The sequence below is a fragment of the Helicoverpa zea genome, chromosome 1, assembly GCF_022581195.2.
Source record: "Helicoverpa zea isolate HzStark_Cry1AcR chromosome 1, ilHelZeax1.1, whole genome shotgun sequence".
Classification (NCBI taxonomy): Eukaryota; Metazoa; Arthropoda; class Insecta; order Lepidoptera; family Noctuidae; genus Helicoverpa; species Helicoverpa zea.
In genome coordinates this window covers 865,360-883,220 of record NC_061452.1, presented here as the reverse complement: position 1 = coordinate 883,220, position 17,861 = coordinate 865,360, and the positions used below count along the sequence as shown (strand labels likewise).

Here is a 17,861-nt window from a genome sequence, read left to right as displayed (position 1 = left end):
CGTCACAAGTGACGACATGACACTGACAAGCGTTTTCGCGCCGGATTCAAAGTGGACAGAGAAAAATGCAATTATTTGATAAAAAAACTTCGCATTTTCTTAAAATTAATAATTTTTCATATAAAATAGACGTATACCTACATCATACAAAGGAATTTAAAAATTTGTCATCATGCCTATTGTATATGTCTTCATACTCTATGTATAAACTGTTCATCTTATCCAGGACTGTCGTCTGTCCACAACGATCAAATAAAAAGTGAATCATATCTTTGATGCACTTTTACATTAAATAGTAGGTAACTATCAGAATTAGATGAGACTAGATGCATCTATGCAGCGGCAGTTAACAATTGAACGTATCTAGGTGGCCGGAAGACGTCATACAATTGAGGACTGACCACCATATTGGTCTGATGATGGCTTTATAGTAACCTATGTATTGTAAACATGGGGCGTTAAGTGGATGATTGAATCTTACCGTACGAGGCCGGATAAATTGTACTAAGGAGATTTATATTCGATCAAAGAGGATTGTGTTTCTAGAAAGGTGATAGAAATAATAAGATCTTTCGGTACAATACTGAAACTGGTAATTTTATGGAAATGTTAGTTAAAGTACTGATTATGTAAAATAATGAATTCTCTAGTTATTGGAAAGAAGTGTCCACGTAGGACCAATACTTAAGATAAGATCATAGTTTTTTAGTCTTACTGAAAATTATGCTCGAAGCCAATCTCTATTTGGTAAGGCGTGTTAGATGAGGTTACTACTTTTAAAATAACTATGATAATACAGTAGCGATTCCATTATATTTCTGATAGCCTTAATATGATATGTTATTCATTAAAGCATAATATTTGTATAGAATATTAAGTTCACATTATAAAGTCACAGAGTATCATGTTCTGGAATTCGATCCAGATCAAATCAATTCTAATCAATGTCGTAGTTTGACTTACGAAAATAGTTTGTTTGCATAAATATGAAGTTTCCTCATTCTTTCACAAAGTGCAACAAAATGTTTTGGAAAACCATTGCACTTTATAAAATAAAGAAAATTCTTCCGTTATCTTTTTACTTGGCTCCATTTGTGGTTCATTCATGAGAAAAGTTAAATTTTGTACGATACCTTCTACGGAACGTGAATGAATTTATTTATTATTTTACTTCAAGCAACTGACTACTTATAAAGCTTGCAGAAAATACGAATCGGTAGATTTATAAATCTGTTCAAGATGTTATCAGGCCCATTAGTGCTGAAATCTAGAATATTTGAGTCTAGGAATTATAAAAAACGCCAAGTAAATGTCTCCTTAATTACAATAATTATGAATTTGACATTTGACATAAGTATTCTTATGTTTTTTATGATATTTTGATCATCTTTTTATAGGTATGTCGGCTCTTCGTTACCAACATCAGAAATCTCCATCGTTTACTCTAGCCGCAGACGCTTAGTTTATAATGAATAATAATGCCAGCACTGTCTTGAGTACACTTTATAGTAAGAAATAACAATTATGGTGATAAACAAACAATAAACTAAATTACGACGTCGAATTGAGACGATTCGCCTGGTGAGGGCGCGCGGGCCTTTTTCTTTATGTCAAAGTTCCCGCGCTGCTCCCAACTTGACGCTCCGTCAGAGTGACACTTCCTCAGCTGTCACTCTAATCCGACGTATTCTCATATTCTCTACGGCGGCGCCGACACGGCCAGACTGACAATCGTCCGTCCTCGGACGTAGTAGTTTAATGGCGTCCTGGAAAGATCAAAACAGTACACGGCTAATGATCCGCTCGTCCACCCTGACGAACATAATGCCATAATGTCTACCATAATACAGAAGCAACATTTTGCCCACACAACAACTTTACACACGGCGACTTTACATACTACAACTTTACACACCATAACTTCATACACCATAACATTACACACCACAACGTGGACCGGACGAGTGCGTCCCTTCGACCAGCCACCAAAGCGACATGGACCGGACAACACTGTCCCTTCGACCAGTTGTATAACACAAAACCACAAACATGGACCGGACGAGTGCGTCCCTTCGACCAACCGCCAAAGCGACATGGACCGGACGACACTGCCCCTTCGACCAGTTTGTCACAAGCATGGACCGGACGAGTGCGTCCCTTCGACCAGCCGCCAAAGCGACATGGACCGGACGACACTGCCCCTTCGACCAGCCTGTATAACACAACCACAAACATGGACCGGACGAGTGCGTCCCTTCGACCAGCCGCCAAAGCGACATGGACCGGACGACACTGCCCCTTCGACCAGTTTGTCACAAGCATGGACCGGACGAGTGCGTCCCTTCGACCAGCCGCCAAAGCGACATGGACCGGACGACACTGCCCCTTCGACCAGCCTGTATAACACAACCACAAACATGGACCGGACGAGTGCGTCCCTTCGACCAGCCGCCAAAGCGACATGGACCGGACGACACTGCCCCTTCGACCAGTTTGTCACAAGCATGGACCGGACGAGTGCGTCCCTTCGACCAGCCGCCAAAGCGACATGGACCGGACGACACTGTCCCTTCGACCAGCTTGTGTAACACAACATCCCAAACATAGACCGGACTGCACTGTCTCTCAACCTTGATCTATCACACATACTCATTCATAATACATAACACAGTAACTAACCTTTCTGTTATGGACAATCCTGCTCAGTATGAACTTCGACTTCATATTGTACATCTAAGGTGTCAGAGTCATAGAGGCTAAGCGTATCTGACCACGCAGTGAACGTTTCAGAATCAGCTGAAGCAGTGACCGAGTCTGCACGCAACATATCCCCGAAATTTGGAGTATCACCGAAATCATTACAGTTTTGTGTCAATTCATCCGACGCCGACACGGTCTCCTCTTCATTCAATAGGCTGTCAGTGATTTCAAGTAAACCGGTATGTCCCTTAGGTACTGGACGCAAGTTCTCATGAGCATATTTGTAAACGCGATTTGAACCGTTAATATTTTTCAGTTCGTAGCGATCATTTTCTAATACCGATGTTATTATGAATGGCCCTTTAAACTTCTTGTCTAATTTAGTTTGGTTTCGTTCACCGGTTTTGAGAAAAACAAAGTCACCCTTGGTGAATGGTTTGATATTAGCGCGACCACGATTAAACCGACGAGTGTCTGCTAATGCAGCCTTTTCGATATTATTTGACGCATTCTCTCTAACGGATTCTAAATCTAACCTTTTAATCTCCTCGTCCGATTGTGCGATAGAAATTTTAGACATACCCAATGATTGTGCGCGAATCCCGAACATTAATTCTGTTGGTGAGTATTTAGTCACTGTGGATTTCGTACTATTTAGCGCTAACTGAATATTGCCTAGTTCGTCACGCCATGTTTTGTTCTGTTCATTTTCTACTATCGTAAGCAAGCTTTTCAACGTTCTCATGACTCTCTCTACTTGACCATTCGCTCTACTAGAACCTGTTGCAATGAAATGAAGACTGATTTTATGCTCAGTACAAAATTTCTTGAATTCGGCACTAATATAGCATCGAGCCTGATCTGCAATAACACGTTTAGGGGCCCCAAAGAGATGGACAGCTTTTTCTAGAGCACGCACCGCACTAGTGGCGTCGAGTGACGCCGTATGCTCGAGAAGAACGTATTTACTAAACGCATCTATGATAACCGAGCAATATTCTTTGCGATCGCTTTTACCACTCAATTTCCCAGTGAAATCTATATGGATCGTATGCCATGGCACGGGTACTTTAGGGATAGAGTGCAAGCGAACTGATTGAGCTCCCGAAGGCCCTTTAGACGCTTTACAAACTATGCACGAATCAACAAATTGTCGCACACTTTTAGACATTTGGGGAAACCAATATTGTTCATAAAGTTTGTCTAACGTTTTGTCACTACCGAGATGTTGTATTTCGTTATGAACATGGTTAATTAGTGTCCAAATAAGGGATCGGGGAACAACAGGTAACCACACAGTAGCTTTATTTCGTTCGACTTTCCTATATAAAATACCATCTCTAACGTCATACGTGCGAGCTACCGAATCAGGCATATCATTGTTGTTGTGCTTGTTTATTAGGTCTTGGATTTCGCTATCTCGTTTCTGTTCCACGGAAAGCCAACCTTGATGTAGTTCTACAAATTTAACTTCTTTCCTAATAGGAGATATGTTAGAAGAGGCACCTTCTTCGGGTTGTAGATTACGGGAGAGATAATCAGCATGTTCCATTCCGCGACCTTCGCGATAGACAATGTCAAAATCATACGCTTGCAAAATTGCCCACCAGCGATGTACACGTGGAGTGAGGTCAACTTTTGACTTTGATGCCTTTAGCGAATTACAATCTGTATAAACAGTGAATCGCCTGCCATACAAGTAATGCCTAAAATGTTCTACCGCTCGTACGACGGCTAAAGTCTCTAATTCATACGAGTGATAGCGAGATTCTACTTCAGATGTACGTTTGCTATAATATTCTATTACGTGAGGCAAGAGGTTTTTCCTTTGAATGAGAATTGCTCCGTAGCCATCAGCGCTGGCGTCTGTATGTAATTCAACAGGCAATTCTGGGTCGAAAATTGTTAAAACTGGTTCGGAAGTCAGAATCTCAACTATCTTGCTACGGATATCTTCATGTTTGTCAGTCCATTTAATCGGTCCCTTCAATTTAGTTAAAGGATAAAGAGGTCCAATGACATTTGTAAAACTGGGAATAAATTTTCTGAAGTAAGACGCGAGTCCAATAAACTGACGAACGTGTGTGCCTGTTTTTGGAGGAGGTGCATCTGCCAAAGCTTGAATCTTAAGTGAGTTTGGTCTAATTTCGCCAGCTTGTATTGAATAACCCAGATAATTGATTTTAACTTTCATGAATTTACATTTTTTGGGGTTTAGGGAAAAACCAGCATCTGTCAAGGCATACAAGGTATCATCTAAGCGTTGCAGGCCTTGAGAAATATCAGGGGAATAGCAGAGAACGTCATCCATATAAATTAGAGGCTTGTTGTTGAGATTTTGCAAGGCTTTATTGATGCATCTTTGATAAACGGATGGAGCGTTACGTAAACCAAAGGGCATAGTGAGGTATTCATATTGCCCTTCAGGAGTTACAAAGGCTGTCATTTCAATTGAATTCGGATGAATAGGGATCTGGTGGAAGCCGCTAGCCATATCAAGTGATGAGAAAAAGTTAGCGCAAGTCAGTTGATCTATCTGTTCCTCTATGCGAGGCAATGGATAATGTTCTGGATGAGTGTTTGAGTTAAGCTCCCTGTAGTCGACGCACATTCTATCCGTATTGTCTTTCTTTTTTACAAGAAGTATAGGACTTGAAAAGGGGGAGGAGCTCTCACGAATAATTCCTGCATCAAGAAGATCTTGTATTTTTTCACGAACTATCTGTTTTTCTACCGGTGCTAAACGATAAGGTGACCTATGAACTACTTTATGGGGGTCTATCAACTTAATCTCTAACTGCCCTGTTTTAACGCGCCTTGTTGGTACACCATCAACAAAATAATCAGAATATTTGTTCAGTATTCTTAAAAGTGCTTCTTTATCTTCATTTACTAAGTCCGTGTCAACCTCAGAAACAAAGTACGCATTAAATTTGCTTATGCAAAAGTTAGCCTCCTGTTTCATATTAAGCACAACTTTGTTATTATCAATTGTTGCATAAAAACCCTTGTCCAAAATATCTCTACCTATAATAATCGGCACAGAAATATCGGAATCAGGCACGATGTGAAATGTAATGTCAACCGGAACATCACCAATCGTAACTGTGCTTAACATTTGACTAGAGCATTTGACGTCGTTACCGCCAAGACCAGTAAGGTAAACTAAATCGTTGCGTACAGTACCCGGAAACCGCTTAGAGAGACTTTCAGTTATGAGTGAACAAGATGATCCACTATCGAATAGAAAAGGAAACCGCTCACCGGAAGATGTCTCCAGCGAGGATCTGGAGGGGTCATGGCCGCAGAGGTTGACTTCTTTGTTCGCTAACCCACCGGGCCTCTTCTTGTCGGGACAAGTTGGTGATGTGTGTCCAGTCTTTCCGCACGAAAAGCAGGTAATGGTTTTGTCTTGCTTGTTGGTGGAAGTTGAATAATCTGAAGGCTTCGATACTTGATCTTCCTTACGCGATTTGCATTCAAACTGTTTGTGACCCCTTACGCCACAACGATGACATTTGCCAAGAAACCTCGTATCTGTCACCCGCGGTCGCTTCACATCAGGGTCTTGACACCCGTCCGTATTATCCGTCCGGCGTTTCAGCGAGATGCCATTAAGAATTCGAAATAGCTGAGCGCGAGTAGTAACGACATGGGATGTTAGCTCTCTACGTATCAAGTTATCCTTCTGGCATAAAACAGATATGACAAACCCAGTAATAACCTCTTCGGATAATTCTGCTTTTGGAATTTGCTCGATCATGCTCCATAAGCGCAACGCAGACTCAGATGCAGTTTCTTTAGCCTCGATTTGAAATCGCAATATCTCATCAAAATGATCTTGAATCAGTTTCGGTTTGGCAAATCTAGCCAATAACATTTGTTTAATACTACACCAGGATATGTTCTTCAAGTTTAATTTGGTTAAACAGGTAGCGGCACGACCTTTGAGTGCTCTAGTGAGTGCCATTAGTAAGTCGACACCATCGAGATTTTTGTTCTCTACTATGACTTCGGTTAGTGCACACCAATCTTCAATATCTGCGGCCTTATCGTCAGGATCGTATGGGATGAGTTTTGGTGTCACATTAGAACTTACTGCTGCCTGGGGCGGTGGGATTGAGACCAACCGGGATAAGAGCGACTCCATGCTTGACAATAGTTGCGTTGCAGGGTCGCTTTTTGATGGCTGCGTATCCACGGCATGACCTCTCTTCGATCCCACTTCTGATGTCGGCTCTTCGTTACCAACATCAGAAATCTCCATCGTTTACTCTAGCCGCAGACGCTTAGTTTATAATGAATAATAATGCCAGCACTGTCTTGAGTACACTTTATAGTAAGAAATAACAATTATGGTGATAAACAAACAATAAACTAAATTACGACGTCGAATTGAGACGATTCGCCTGGTGAGGGCGCGCGGGCCTTTTTCTTTATGTCAAAGTTCCCGCGCTGCTCCCAACTTGACGCTCCGTCAGAGTGACACTTCCTCAGCTGTCACTCTAATCCGACGTATTCTCATATTCTCTACGGCGGCGCCGACAGGTATATTTCCACGTACGGAAAGACATTATGGAATTGAAGAGTCAAAAATCCGGCTTAAGAACCTATATCACTAAGACAGCTGAATATAATTTAAAACATAATAAATGGCTAGGCTGACTGAATCGATCTTGTAAAATACGTTAATCACCTGATTGACGCCATCAAGGTAGATCCATTAAAATACCTTAGCATAATATGTATTAATATAATATTGTTACCATTATAATAAACCGGAACTGGTTCAGAGACAATGCCAAAAATGGTATTTACGTCCTAATTTTATTCCTAAACCGCCATTCACGTTTTTGCACAAAACGTGATCATAAAAAGCTAGGAAGCCTCCAACCTTTTTAGATTTCTATGTCTCCCAACATAACAGAGTGATATGATGTCCTGCTAGTCGAGTTATCATCGGCTACGGTGGCTGTTCTCATGAAAGGATAAAAACTGCACAGGGAATATTACCTATAGTGCACAAGTATTTGCGCAGACACAGGTGCACTCACTTTTCCTTCATTCTCATAGCCCGATGGTAACGGCAAGACCGGAGAAAGAACAGGTCATAGAGTTATCAAGACGACACTAGCTAACATACAGCGGACAAATGAAGAACTTACCCATTAATAAGAGCTTTGGTGGCTATTTCAGCAGCATACCCAGCATCGGCCAGCGGTTTAACATCAGCACCAGTAGCGGCAGCCCTCTGTGCCCTGTTAGCTGGAGTGTCCATGGCTAAGGGCCTTCGGAGCAGTTCCACCTTCGCCAGCTCTTGAAGAGCGGCTTTGCCCTTGAGTAGGGCTGAGTCTATGGCCGCTTTGCTCGGATGGGTGGCAGCCCAGGCTGCTACTGGTTTTTCTAGAAAGATCGATCATTATAAGAACGGCTTTGAAGTCTTATTGATTATGCTATTTTAATATTTTTTTCCTGTGCAAAAGCTCGTACAGTGTGATTTAAGTCCGTCTCATGATTTCGTCTCATGATTTCGATTTCGTATTGTTCTTAATTAAATTGCAATTCAAACCAGCTTAAAGATGCAGATCTAGATTATCTGCATCGTTAATCTATATTTTATTATAATTATTAACCTAAGATTCTAATCTAAGTAATTGACAATATATGTTTTCTCTTGCAATTATTAGGTAACCTATATTATTAAAGTTGTTAATCTATTATTTAATCTACGTACCTAAGTGACAAAATATGTTTTTCCGTCTAAATTATGTAAATAAATTCAGTATTTAATTCAGTTAGTGTATTAGGAATAGATTATATGAACGCATCATTCGGCCGTGATCTTGCTGTAGTTGTTGTTACGTCAATGGTTCATCACAACTGGATACTTGTTGACTTACTACTACTTGAAACTTTTGCAATAGTATCAATGACTGACTGATGAATATTTATTATTATTGTACAAACGAAACTACGCGAATAGCTAAAATATTATTTAAATGTAAGTTACCGCGTAACTTTTTGTCGGCAACTTATAAATTTATGGTAAAAGGCTTCGTTAACGTTTTATTTTGTTTTATTAATGATGATAAAAAGGCTATTAATTAAAAAAATGGCAGGCTTTTATATCCCAATCTAAAAGACATGTGTAATTTATAACGAATTCCTTGTTGGATAGCTACGTCAATCGCTCTAGCTAGAATGTAATTCATAGGAAGACAGCGACGCAGCAGATAACATATATTTTAGAGCCCCCGCAGACCACAGACTTTTTATCGGCCGATAGTTTGGTCGGGCTCTTAATCAGTACGCAGATGTAAGCAAGTGCGCACACTATGGCGATTTGGTATCGGCCGATAAACAAGTTTGATGGGCTTCCCGATTCAATTCAAACTAAACTGTCGGCAAACTATCAGCCGACCGTATAATCAGTATTGACTCCCTACCACACGCGCACACATAACGATTTTTTAGTCGACCGACTAAGCCGATAGTTCAGTTCGCTCCGAGCTTTGACAGCGAATGGTCGGTCGCGCGTGTTTTGTAAAATGGCGTCGCCCAATCCTCAGTCACTTATTTCGGAATCTTCGATCGTAACTTTGATCGAGGAAGTCGAAAAACGCCCTGCACTTTAATAATCGAGTAATTTGGAATGCATAGTGTAAAATTTTCCATTTAATAATCTATCACTATAAAGATATGATGCACCCAATACTCTCGGGCTCTCTTTTTAATTTTCCTTCTCCGGTGTATGAGAGCAATAATAACATTTCTATGCAATGTTTTATTAATTTTCACTGTGCGGTGCGACCACTCTTTTCACCAGTTGGTTAGAAACTAGCAAATAGTCGGCAGACTGTTGGATAGTTTGCGCACTCATCACCGACTAAACTGTTTAGTTGGCTCAGTGTGCGTACTATTTATAGCAGGCCAACCCGACTCTTACAGCCGGCTTAACCGACTCTTAACCCGGCTCTTACAGACGTCAATAGATTTCCGTAGGCTGTAAGCTTCCGGTTGGTTCACGATATTGTTTTTTATCTTTGTTCCACAAGGATATTATTTTAATTTTAATATCTACTTATTTGGTAGAAAATAAATTACTTTTAAAGTTCCGTACCAGACGTGAAAATGCTAAGAGTTAAATCGTGGTAGTGAGTTAGTTGACATTTTCACAGGTGTAGGTATTGTTTTTGCCGTTATAGCAATAAATAATTAAGAATGAAATGGATATTTTAGGGACCTCCCTCCCACTCAACTAGACAAAACAAAGGTAATTTTTCGCTAATGGTACCTAAGCACGAAATCTGTGCGCGAGACGAACTTACACCAGGCCGTTTTTTTTATTATTTTGCAGCATTCCCTACTCAAACAAGATAATCCATTGGTTTCAAAATTTGACAATGGAGCACTTCATATTACCATTTACAACCTCAAGATAGCCTGTGATATTTATTTGACACTTTTCATTGAAATTCTCCTTGATCACGTCAAGTATTGACGCCAGACAAATCAATAAATAAAAAATAATCTAGCTTCAAATCTATTCGTATGTTTTAGCAATGACCTGTATTATAATCTAGGTACAAGTAGCCAAAAATAAATTTGATAATCAGCCACTCTAGAGCGTTGACCTTCCTTAACATTCGATGCATAAAACACAACATTTATTTACATTATGTATCATTAGAAGATAAAATCTAGCCAGACCACCCATTTAAATACATTTTTATCAGTAGATCATAATAATAAGTGGCATTTATTTCGCACAACGATTAAGCATTGCCATTCAACGTGACACCTATAATTAGACACTACCGGCAATTTTTTGATACTTTATTATTTTAAGCATTTTCTCTTTTTATTGTTAATATAGGTCTAGTTAATTGTTATAAGGTTGATTTAGGAATCTACGATTATTTGGGCCCCATTTTGATTGACGAAGAGTCTGCATGCATGAATGCAAATGGCATTGATTGACCTAAAATCTAGATTGGTCATTAATTAAGTCATGCAGAATCTATCGTCTCAATATAGATGCAAACGCGGGACGCACCCAGTTTTGATGCCATTAATTTATTCAGCTTTTTTTTATAGACATAGTGGAAAAGTTTTTGCTCTAGGTAAAAGACAACAAAGTTTATTCAACTTGCCAGAATAAACAAAACAACATCGTATTTAAGTACTCGTGAACGCGACTAAACTCGTTTTGATTAGGTATACAAAATGCTTTAACTAGCAGCTGATATGATAATTTAGTTTACTAGAATATCTATAAATAGTAAATAGGAATTGATTTTGAAACTAACGTGACATGTTGTCGAAATGACGTTGGTATAAACTCGTACGCAGCATCTCATTACTGAGCGGAAGATATTTAGGATATGATGTCCTCCTAGCCGATTAGGTATCGGCCTATTCGGCTGATCTCATATCTCATATCACTCTATTAAAGAGCACAATCATTTGCGCAGACACAGGTCACTCACTATTCCTTCACTCTCATAGCCCGATGGGATAGCAATCCGACACGACCGGAGAGAGATCAGGCTTTTGAATGATTTTGGATATACGAATTATAAAAAAGAAAATAAACATACCTTTCAACGGCCACTCCTTGTCCAGAAGCGGTTGTAAATCCGGTGGCATTTCCAGTGGTGTTCCATTAGCATAGTGTCCAGGCGGGATCATGCCAGGGAACATCCCCAAAAGTGTCAGATTGTTCTCTGGCGGTACCTCTGGTGCACTGGGTACTGTTGTGGTGTCCATATCGTCGAAGTCATTGCTCAAGTTGTAGGAGATAGTTACTAGTAGAGCCACCAATAGTATCGCTCTGAGGAAGACATTTTCATATTACTTACTAGCTGGTGCCCGCGACTTCGTCTGCGCAGGTTTAGTATTTCGAACAATATGTTTACAAATTGTAGCCTATGTGTTATTCTGATGTATAAGCTATATTATTGTAAAGTTTCATTAAAATCCATTCAGTAGTTTTTGCGTGAAAGAGTAACAAACATCCATACATCCATACATCCATACATACAAACTTTCGCGTTTATAATATTAGTAGGATAGTAGGACTAAATGCAGGTTTTATGCAAATGTATTTTTTTTTATTGGTAGTCAAAGTCAAATAATTTATTTCATTTAGGCCTTTACAAGCACTTATGAACGTCAAAAATTATAAATAGGTTTGATTCTAATTGGCCATTCCAAAAGTAACTTCCTATGGAGAAGAAAGGGCAAGAAACTCCATGGTTACGCGTGGCGACACGTGTCCAATAGGTACTGCTCCCTAGATATCTTTGATTGATAAGTCCTTTGGAAACTCACAAACATCCTGACTCCATAAACAGTCACCAATGAGTGTCGGCGGAACCTACTTAGGTAATAATATCTACCTCTAATCAAAGAAACACGTTGTAAGTACTTAGTTTAACCTGCGCGAAGCACGTGTTTTCTTGATCTACAATCACATTACGTATTACTATTTAATATTAACCAGTTTAGCTTTAGAAATAGTTTTTACAATGTTGAGGTCGGTATTGAGGTACCAACTAATGCAAATTATTCTGGTTATGGTCAACGACACTTTCTGGCAGCCTCCTTATTGTAGTTTTATTAATCTAACAAGCCCTTATGGCACATAGTATTCACTTCCTAAAGGCCTCTGACATTGAATAGTATTAACGACCGTTAAGAGTGTAACAGCCGGGACCACGTGCCCTGCCCCGAGGGGGCCCATCAAAAATAACGTCTCAAGATCGCATTGAAAACATACAAGTGACATCTTGAAGTCTGCAGTTTTACAGGTAAAGAGCCTACTTACATAATAAACACGCAGATGGCACATTGTGTGTGGTGCAGTCTTTTCTGGTAGCGACGTGCCAAGCTGGACTCGAAGACGTATGTGGGTTGCACCAGGGGAGTGCGCTCGCTGCTTGAAGACGCCTGCATCATTACCTAGAAGGAATAACTAACCTATAATTAAATTGGAATACGTGTTAGAGAAGATTCAATTAAAAGCTTTATGACTTTTGGTATTTGTGTGATTAGTAGACAGGTATAACGCGTTTTAACCAATTAGGTCCAAATTGGAGATTGGATGATTTTTACTAGACTCTGGTCACGTAACCAAGGTACTTCAATCTTAGGGCCCCGTCGCTAACTGCCAGATAAAGTTGATAAAAATAAATTGGAAGCATGAGGGACCAGGGTGGCTGGTCACTAACGCTGGCTTTTTTTTTTGAAAGGCCAAAGGCCTCCAACCTCAAATGTGTTCTGTGCTATGCTGGATCTATTTGTTTTCGGTAGTCAACACTCAATTTATTGATGAGAAGTTTATGATATAATTGACCATAAGTTTTTTTAATTGTTCGGTTCACTAATAGCTGCAAAAGAATTCAACAAAATTACTTCATAATTAAAACATCATTTGCTTTTTATTATCAACCAGTTTAACCAGTATTTTTCCGGTAAAAAAATACTTGTGACATTTTTTTATTATCTTAGAAACCATGGTAAGACACACGGATTGCACATAGCATACTCCATATTTACATAGTACGGTTTGAATGTAATCTGCTTATAAACAGATGTTATCTCCCTGGCATGCTTGTATGTTTATGAGTTAGTCTATGTAAATAAGTCACTAGACAGCGTAGTAAAAGTAATGTACCTGGTTAGCTTGGGTCCAATCTTGGGAATGAGACAAAACTTGATAGGTATCACTTCAATTTTATTTCAGGTTGCTATATTATTTGATTATAGAAAAATATATTTTAAACTAGCTTCTACCGGTGGTCTTACCAGCGTCCCCTGGGGACTACTGCAGGCAAGCACCCGGATAAAAAGCCTTTCAATGGCCTTTTCGTTAATGCGAGGTATCTAACACTGAAATATTTTTGTCAAGTTGGTCCAGTAGTTTTTGTAGTTCCTGAGAGAATATCTTCTTTCTGTATCAATGAAACAAATTCTTCAGCTTTGTAATAGTAGCATAGAAAAAATCTTCACAAAGGAGAGTGAAAATGAGGCCCTATGTTTTTGTGGGATGATAAGACTTCTACGAGTAGGCGATATGAATGAACCTTGTCTTATTTTTATTCTATTAACAACACGTTAATACGAGAAGTTATTATTGCTACAGTTAAATATTTGAAACTGGTTTGTTACACAACATTTCTCAATGGTTTTATTTGATCGTTTAATGAATCATTGTGAAGTTATTTTTATACATAAGTAGGGCTTAAAACTAGTTAAAACCTCATTCTATGTCACGTTCGCCATGTATTTTTTCCATATACCTACCTTGTTTTTCTTCTATCCAAATTACATTAACGTGAATCTTTTACGCGTGAATTATTTAATTTGCAATTTTGTAAGTAGATGATGACATATTATATATGGTCTGTTAGTATATTTATATGGTCACTAATTTTATTCAAATGATGTCTTAAATATTCAATCCTTTTATTTTAACTTTATGAGCTCAGCGGTATCCAATTGGATAAATTGCCTATTATTATGTTTTTTTTATTCAATAGATACCTAAAGTAATGTTATTTTCCTTCAAAAAAACAGGTCTTTCCTGCTTTTTATGTCTGTTAAAATATGAGCTCGTAAATCGACTTACGAAAACACTTATATATTAGAAAAACATTTGTTATATTTAGATAGACTTATAAAAATATTAATCCAAATGCCCCTATAAAAGAAAGTTGTGTTTGTAACACTACCTAGGTAATAACTTACGAACGACTGAACCAATTCGGCTGAAAATTGGATAGATGCAGGAGGAAAGCCATAGGACTAGTTATCATCCGTATATCATCTTGGTAGGTACGTGACGTAGTTCCCTAAGTACGCAGGCGAAACCTCGGGTAGATGCTAGTAAAATCCACCAATTTCTACAACTTACGGGGACAAGCGATTGAAGGGGAAGTGAATTAATGTGACATCTCAGCTATAAATTTATGCAAAGAGGCGCTTTTTAACCAATTTTAAATTTAATTATTCCTTGTAAAAATTGTCATAAAATAAATTTAAATACTAAACTGTGTGGGCTACGTGGGCACAAAAGGAGCAAAGGTTTAAACAGATTCTCCACGAGGCCGCTATCCATGACGTAAGTAAGTCAATTTGCCATGAATTTATCCATAAATTTTGACTTTATGAGGAAAATACCATCAGCAAGGAATTCGCTAAGCAGCACTTAATATTTAGTAGTTGTTTAAAAAATTAAATAGTATAAAACCTACTAGGCGGTGCACATGGCCCAAGGTCTTATGAGCATGTCTTTGTGTACCAAAAAGAAAAAAGTAATTAGGTCATAGAGGGAATCGACTGGTGACAATGACCCTAGAATGAATAGGTACCTACCTATGAGTGCATTAAAAGCATTCGCATATAAATATTCGGATGAACAAGATGCTAAAGACTTATTATTTCTTTTATAAAGACTTGATTTAAATACTACCTAAGTAATTGAATCAAATCAATTCAGAGGAAATCTAATTATTAAATATATCTATGTAATATCATCGACAATTTCGTCGTTCTTTAATTGAGAACCGCATGGATTAAAATGTGCATAAGATCTTTTGTATTCCAGAGTTTTTGTAACGTGCACTGAATAATCTAGTTTAATATTCTAAGTAAACACTAATTAATGCAGATTTTATATTTGTAGACAATGGAAATGGTAAAGACAAGATCGGGATAGTCATTTTTCGCTCAATTATTTTTCACCGACTTCCCCAAAATATACCTAGAGCTTATATTAGTAAATAGGCACTTACTGAGTCAGTTAACCACTCCGTCAATAGTACAAAACGTGGTAAATTTGAGGGTCCCTAATGCACTACGGACGACGACTGCACTTAAATAGTATCAATATTCGGTAACCGGTTGGAACGTTAGAAACGCATCATTTCCGTTAACCGTAAGTCCATGTGATCGGTTACTATAGACCCTGTGTTTGGTTACCAGGGCAGGTAAATTTAGAATTAAACTCATAAGTCACAGCGTGGTTGAACCGGTTTTTTAAAATAACTAAGTTTAATTAATTGACACAAAGTATCTTAATGTTAAGAACAAGAAAACCGGTATTTGAACCATTCACTTTCCACGCGGAAAATTCTGGAAAAAATAATTTATTCATTTTTTCTCTTATAGGTCATATAAATAATGTATGCTAATATTAAAATAGGTGCACAGATATTATTACAAGATAATTACAAACTTCAAAAGATCATCAGATAAATGAATTAGCAACAATTAGTTTTATTAATACATTGATTGAATGAACTAGACTAGACAGTTGTGTACAAAAATAGAATTTTTATTTATATTCTAGATTGTGTATTTCCATCATTAATATTCACTAATGTTTTTAAAATTCATCACAAATAAAAACACGTTTTAAGTATACTCGAAAAACTGCATCTTTCGACTTTGATATTTTCTTTATAATTGGTAAAAAGCCCTACCGGCCCTCCCTTGTTAAAAAAAGTTTCATTACTTGCTAGTTATGTACGTACTTATTTTTGACTCCTACTGCACAGAAGATATAATACGAGTAGCCACCGATGCATCATTTTTAAAGCAAATTTCTTAGAAGAATATTTTTTTGAAGGACAACTAAAAATAACTAACTAGCAAATACACATTACACATATGTAAAAAGTAGATATTTTAAGGGCGAAGGGATTCTGTTCACACTTACTTGAATAAGTTTTCTATTTTTTTTAACTAAAAATACACACTTTTCACTGCATTATAATTTCTTAACTGTTTTAGGATATAATGTAACTTTTACCGAAGAAATTGTAAACTGAAAAAAAAAAATAACAAAAGAAGCACGATTGTTCTTTTTTCAAATAAGTGCGCGCACCGGCCAGCAACCGCACAGCCGTATTGCCTATGACTAAGTAATGAAGAGCCTTACAAAACCCAACGGATGTTAATTAATGCTATTAATTTGAGCTACGGTATTGTACTGCAGCTTTATAATTCTGTCGTATAATAGGGCCCTAAACTTATAGGTTTGTAGGTAAAATATTTTTTAATTGGCATAATATTATGCAATTTGTGTACCTTGGCCTATCTCAACACATTTTTGAGTAACAAATATTTTCTTGCATTTTGATGCAGATTATTTGTCGATTTTTAGTTGTGTTCGTGTTTTATACGAATTTTGGTAGGTAAGTATTTTGTTTAGGTAGGTAATTACAAATTGTTATCTACGTAAAAAAACGAACCAGGTAAAATTTTTTGTAGGATAACTGGGCATGCATAATTTTGGATAGAAATATAGATATAGGTGTACAACTATTATAATTTTTACCAAGGGTGCGTAAGGGTCATGAATGGGTTCGGTTCAGGACCAATGTGAACCACTTATTAAAATTCCAAAACAATGTCGGTCACTGGTTTTTACCTAGCTTTCTTTTTATCAAGGAAAATATATTCCACCTGTTTTTTACAAAGCAATGCGAGACACTGTTTGAAAATTTTCTTTATGAGGTACCTAACGTAAATCAGGTACCTAATTATAGCCACTATAGGTAGTTGGCGTTTCTCTGGAGCTGAACAATTTCCTCCTGATCTTTGTGACACTGTTGCAGAATTAACGGTTTTAAATTTTATTTTGTTTTCTGTCTCATCTCTGATAACGAATTGTGAATTACACATTGCATTCAATGATAAGGTTTTAACGAAATGCGATCCCTTCTTTCTTTGTAGAATGAGTACCTGTTGCAGCTTTTCTTAGCGAATCTCTCAAGCTACAGAAATTAGATGTAGGACCTACCTGCCTGCCTACCTACCTATCATTTTATAAGACAGCTATAGATAGATCTGGTTTTTTGATGTAGCAAAAATAGAAAAGTCTTAAATTAAATGAGTGATGAACTCGGCAAGCTACTGATTGTCATCATAAAACATCTAATAGATGTCGGTTAGGATGGCTGTAGGTACAATAAAATTAAGTAAGTTGAACCCCACGAAGGTCATTGTTATTAAAACTAGGTAGCTAAGTCATATGTTTAATTTTGAGTAGGTACTTACCATACTCAACATGTTTTAAATTTGGTTTTTGTAGATTTCAAAAGGTGTCCGAGAAATAATATCAATTAAAAGGTCATCATATGCATAGAAATAGA

At 37.8% G+C, this 17,861-nt stretch overlaps 2 protein-coding genes across 2 annotated transcripts in view; both read right to left on the bottom strand.

Annotated features, from left to right (window-relative positions):
- The window catches only part of LOC124633016 (chorion peroxidase), a 28,880-nt gene extending 12,283 nt beyond the window's left edge, over positions 1-16,597 (bottom strand). The window contains exons 1-4 of the mRNA XM_047168101.1: positions 16,424-16,597; positions 12,530-12,663; positions 11,301-11,533; positions 7,866-8,103 (exon numbers count right to left, since the gene is read on the bottom strand). Coding sequence (XP_047024057.1) covers positions 7,866-8,103; positions 11,301-11,533; positions 12,530-12,660 — 602 coding nt within the window. The 5' untranslated portion in view covers positions 12,661-12,663; positions 16,424-16,597. The remainder of the gene's footprint in view (positions 1-7,865; positions 8,104-11,300; positions 11,534-12,529; positions 12,664-16,423) is intronic.
- On the bottom strand, positions 1,488-6,573 carry LOC124633025. The gene is made up of 2 exons (XM_047168114.1): positions 5,965-6,573; positions 1,488-1,766 (listed from the first exon to the last, which is right to left on the bottom strand). Exons 1-2 carry the CDS (start codon positions 6,461-6,463, stop codon positions 1,756-1,758), a joined length of 510 nt encoding a protein of 169 aa, XP_047024070.1. The 5' UTR covers positions 6,464-6,573; the 3' UTR covers positions 1,488-1,755.
- Positions 16,598-17,861: the final 1,264 nt, after the last annotated feature.

Bases quoted from the DNA above. Each gene is read 5' to 3' on its own strand.
- LOC124633025 (XM_047168114.1), bottom strand. From the start codon at position 6,463: ATGATCGAGCAAATTCCAAAAGCAGAATTATCCGAAGAGGTTATTACT.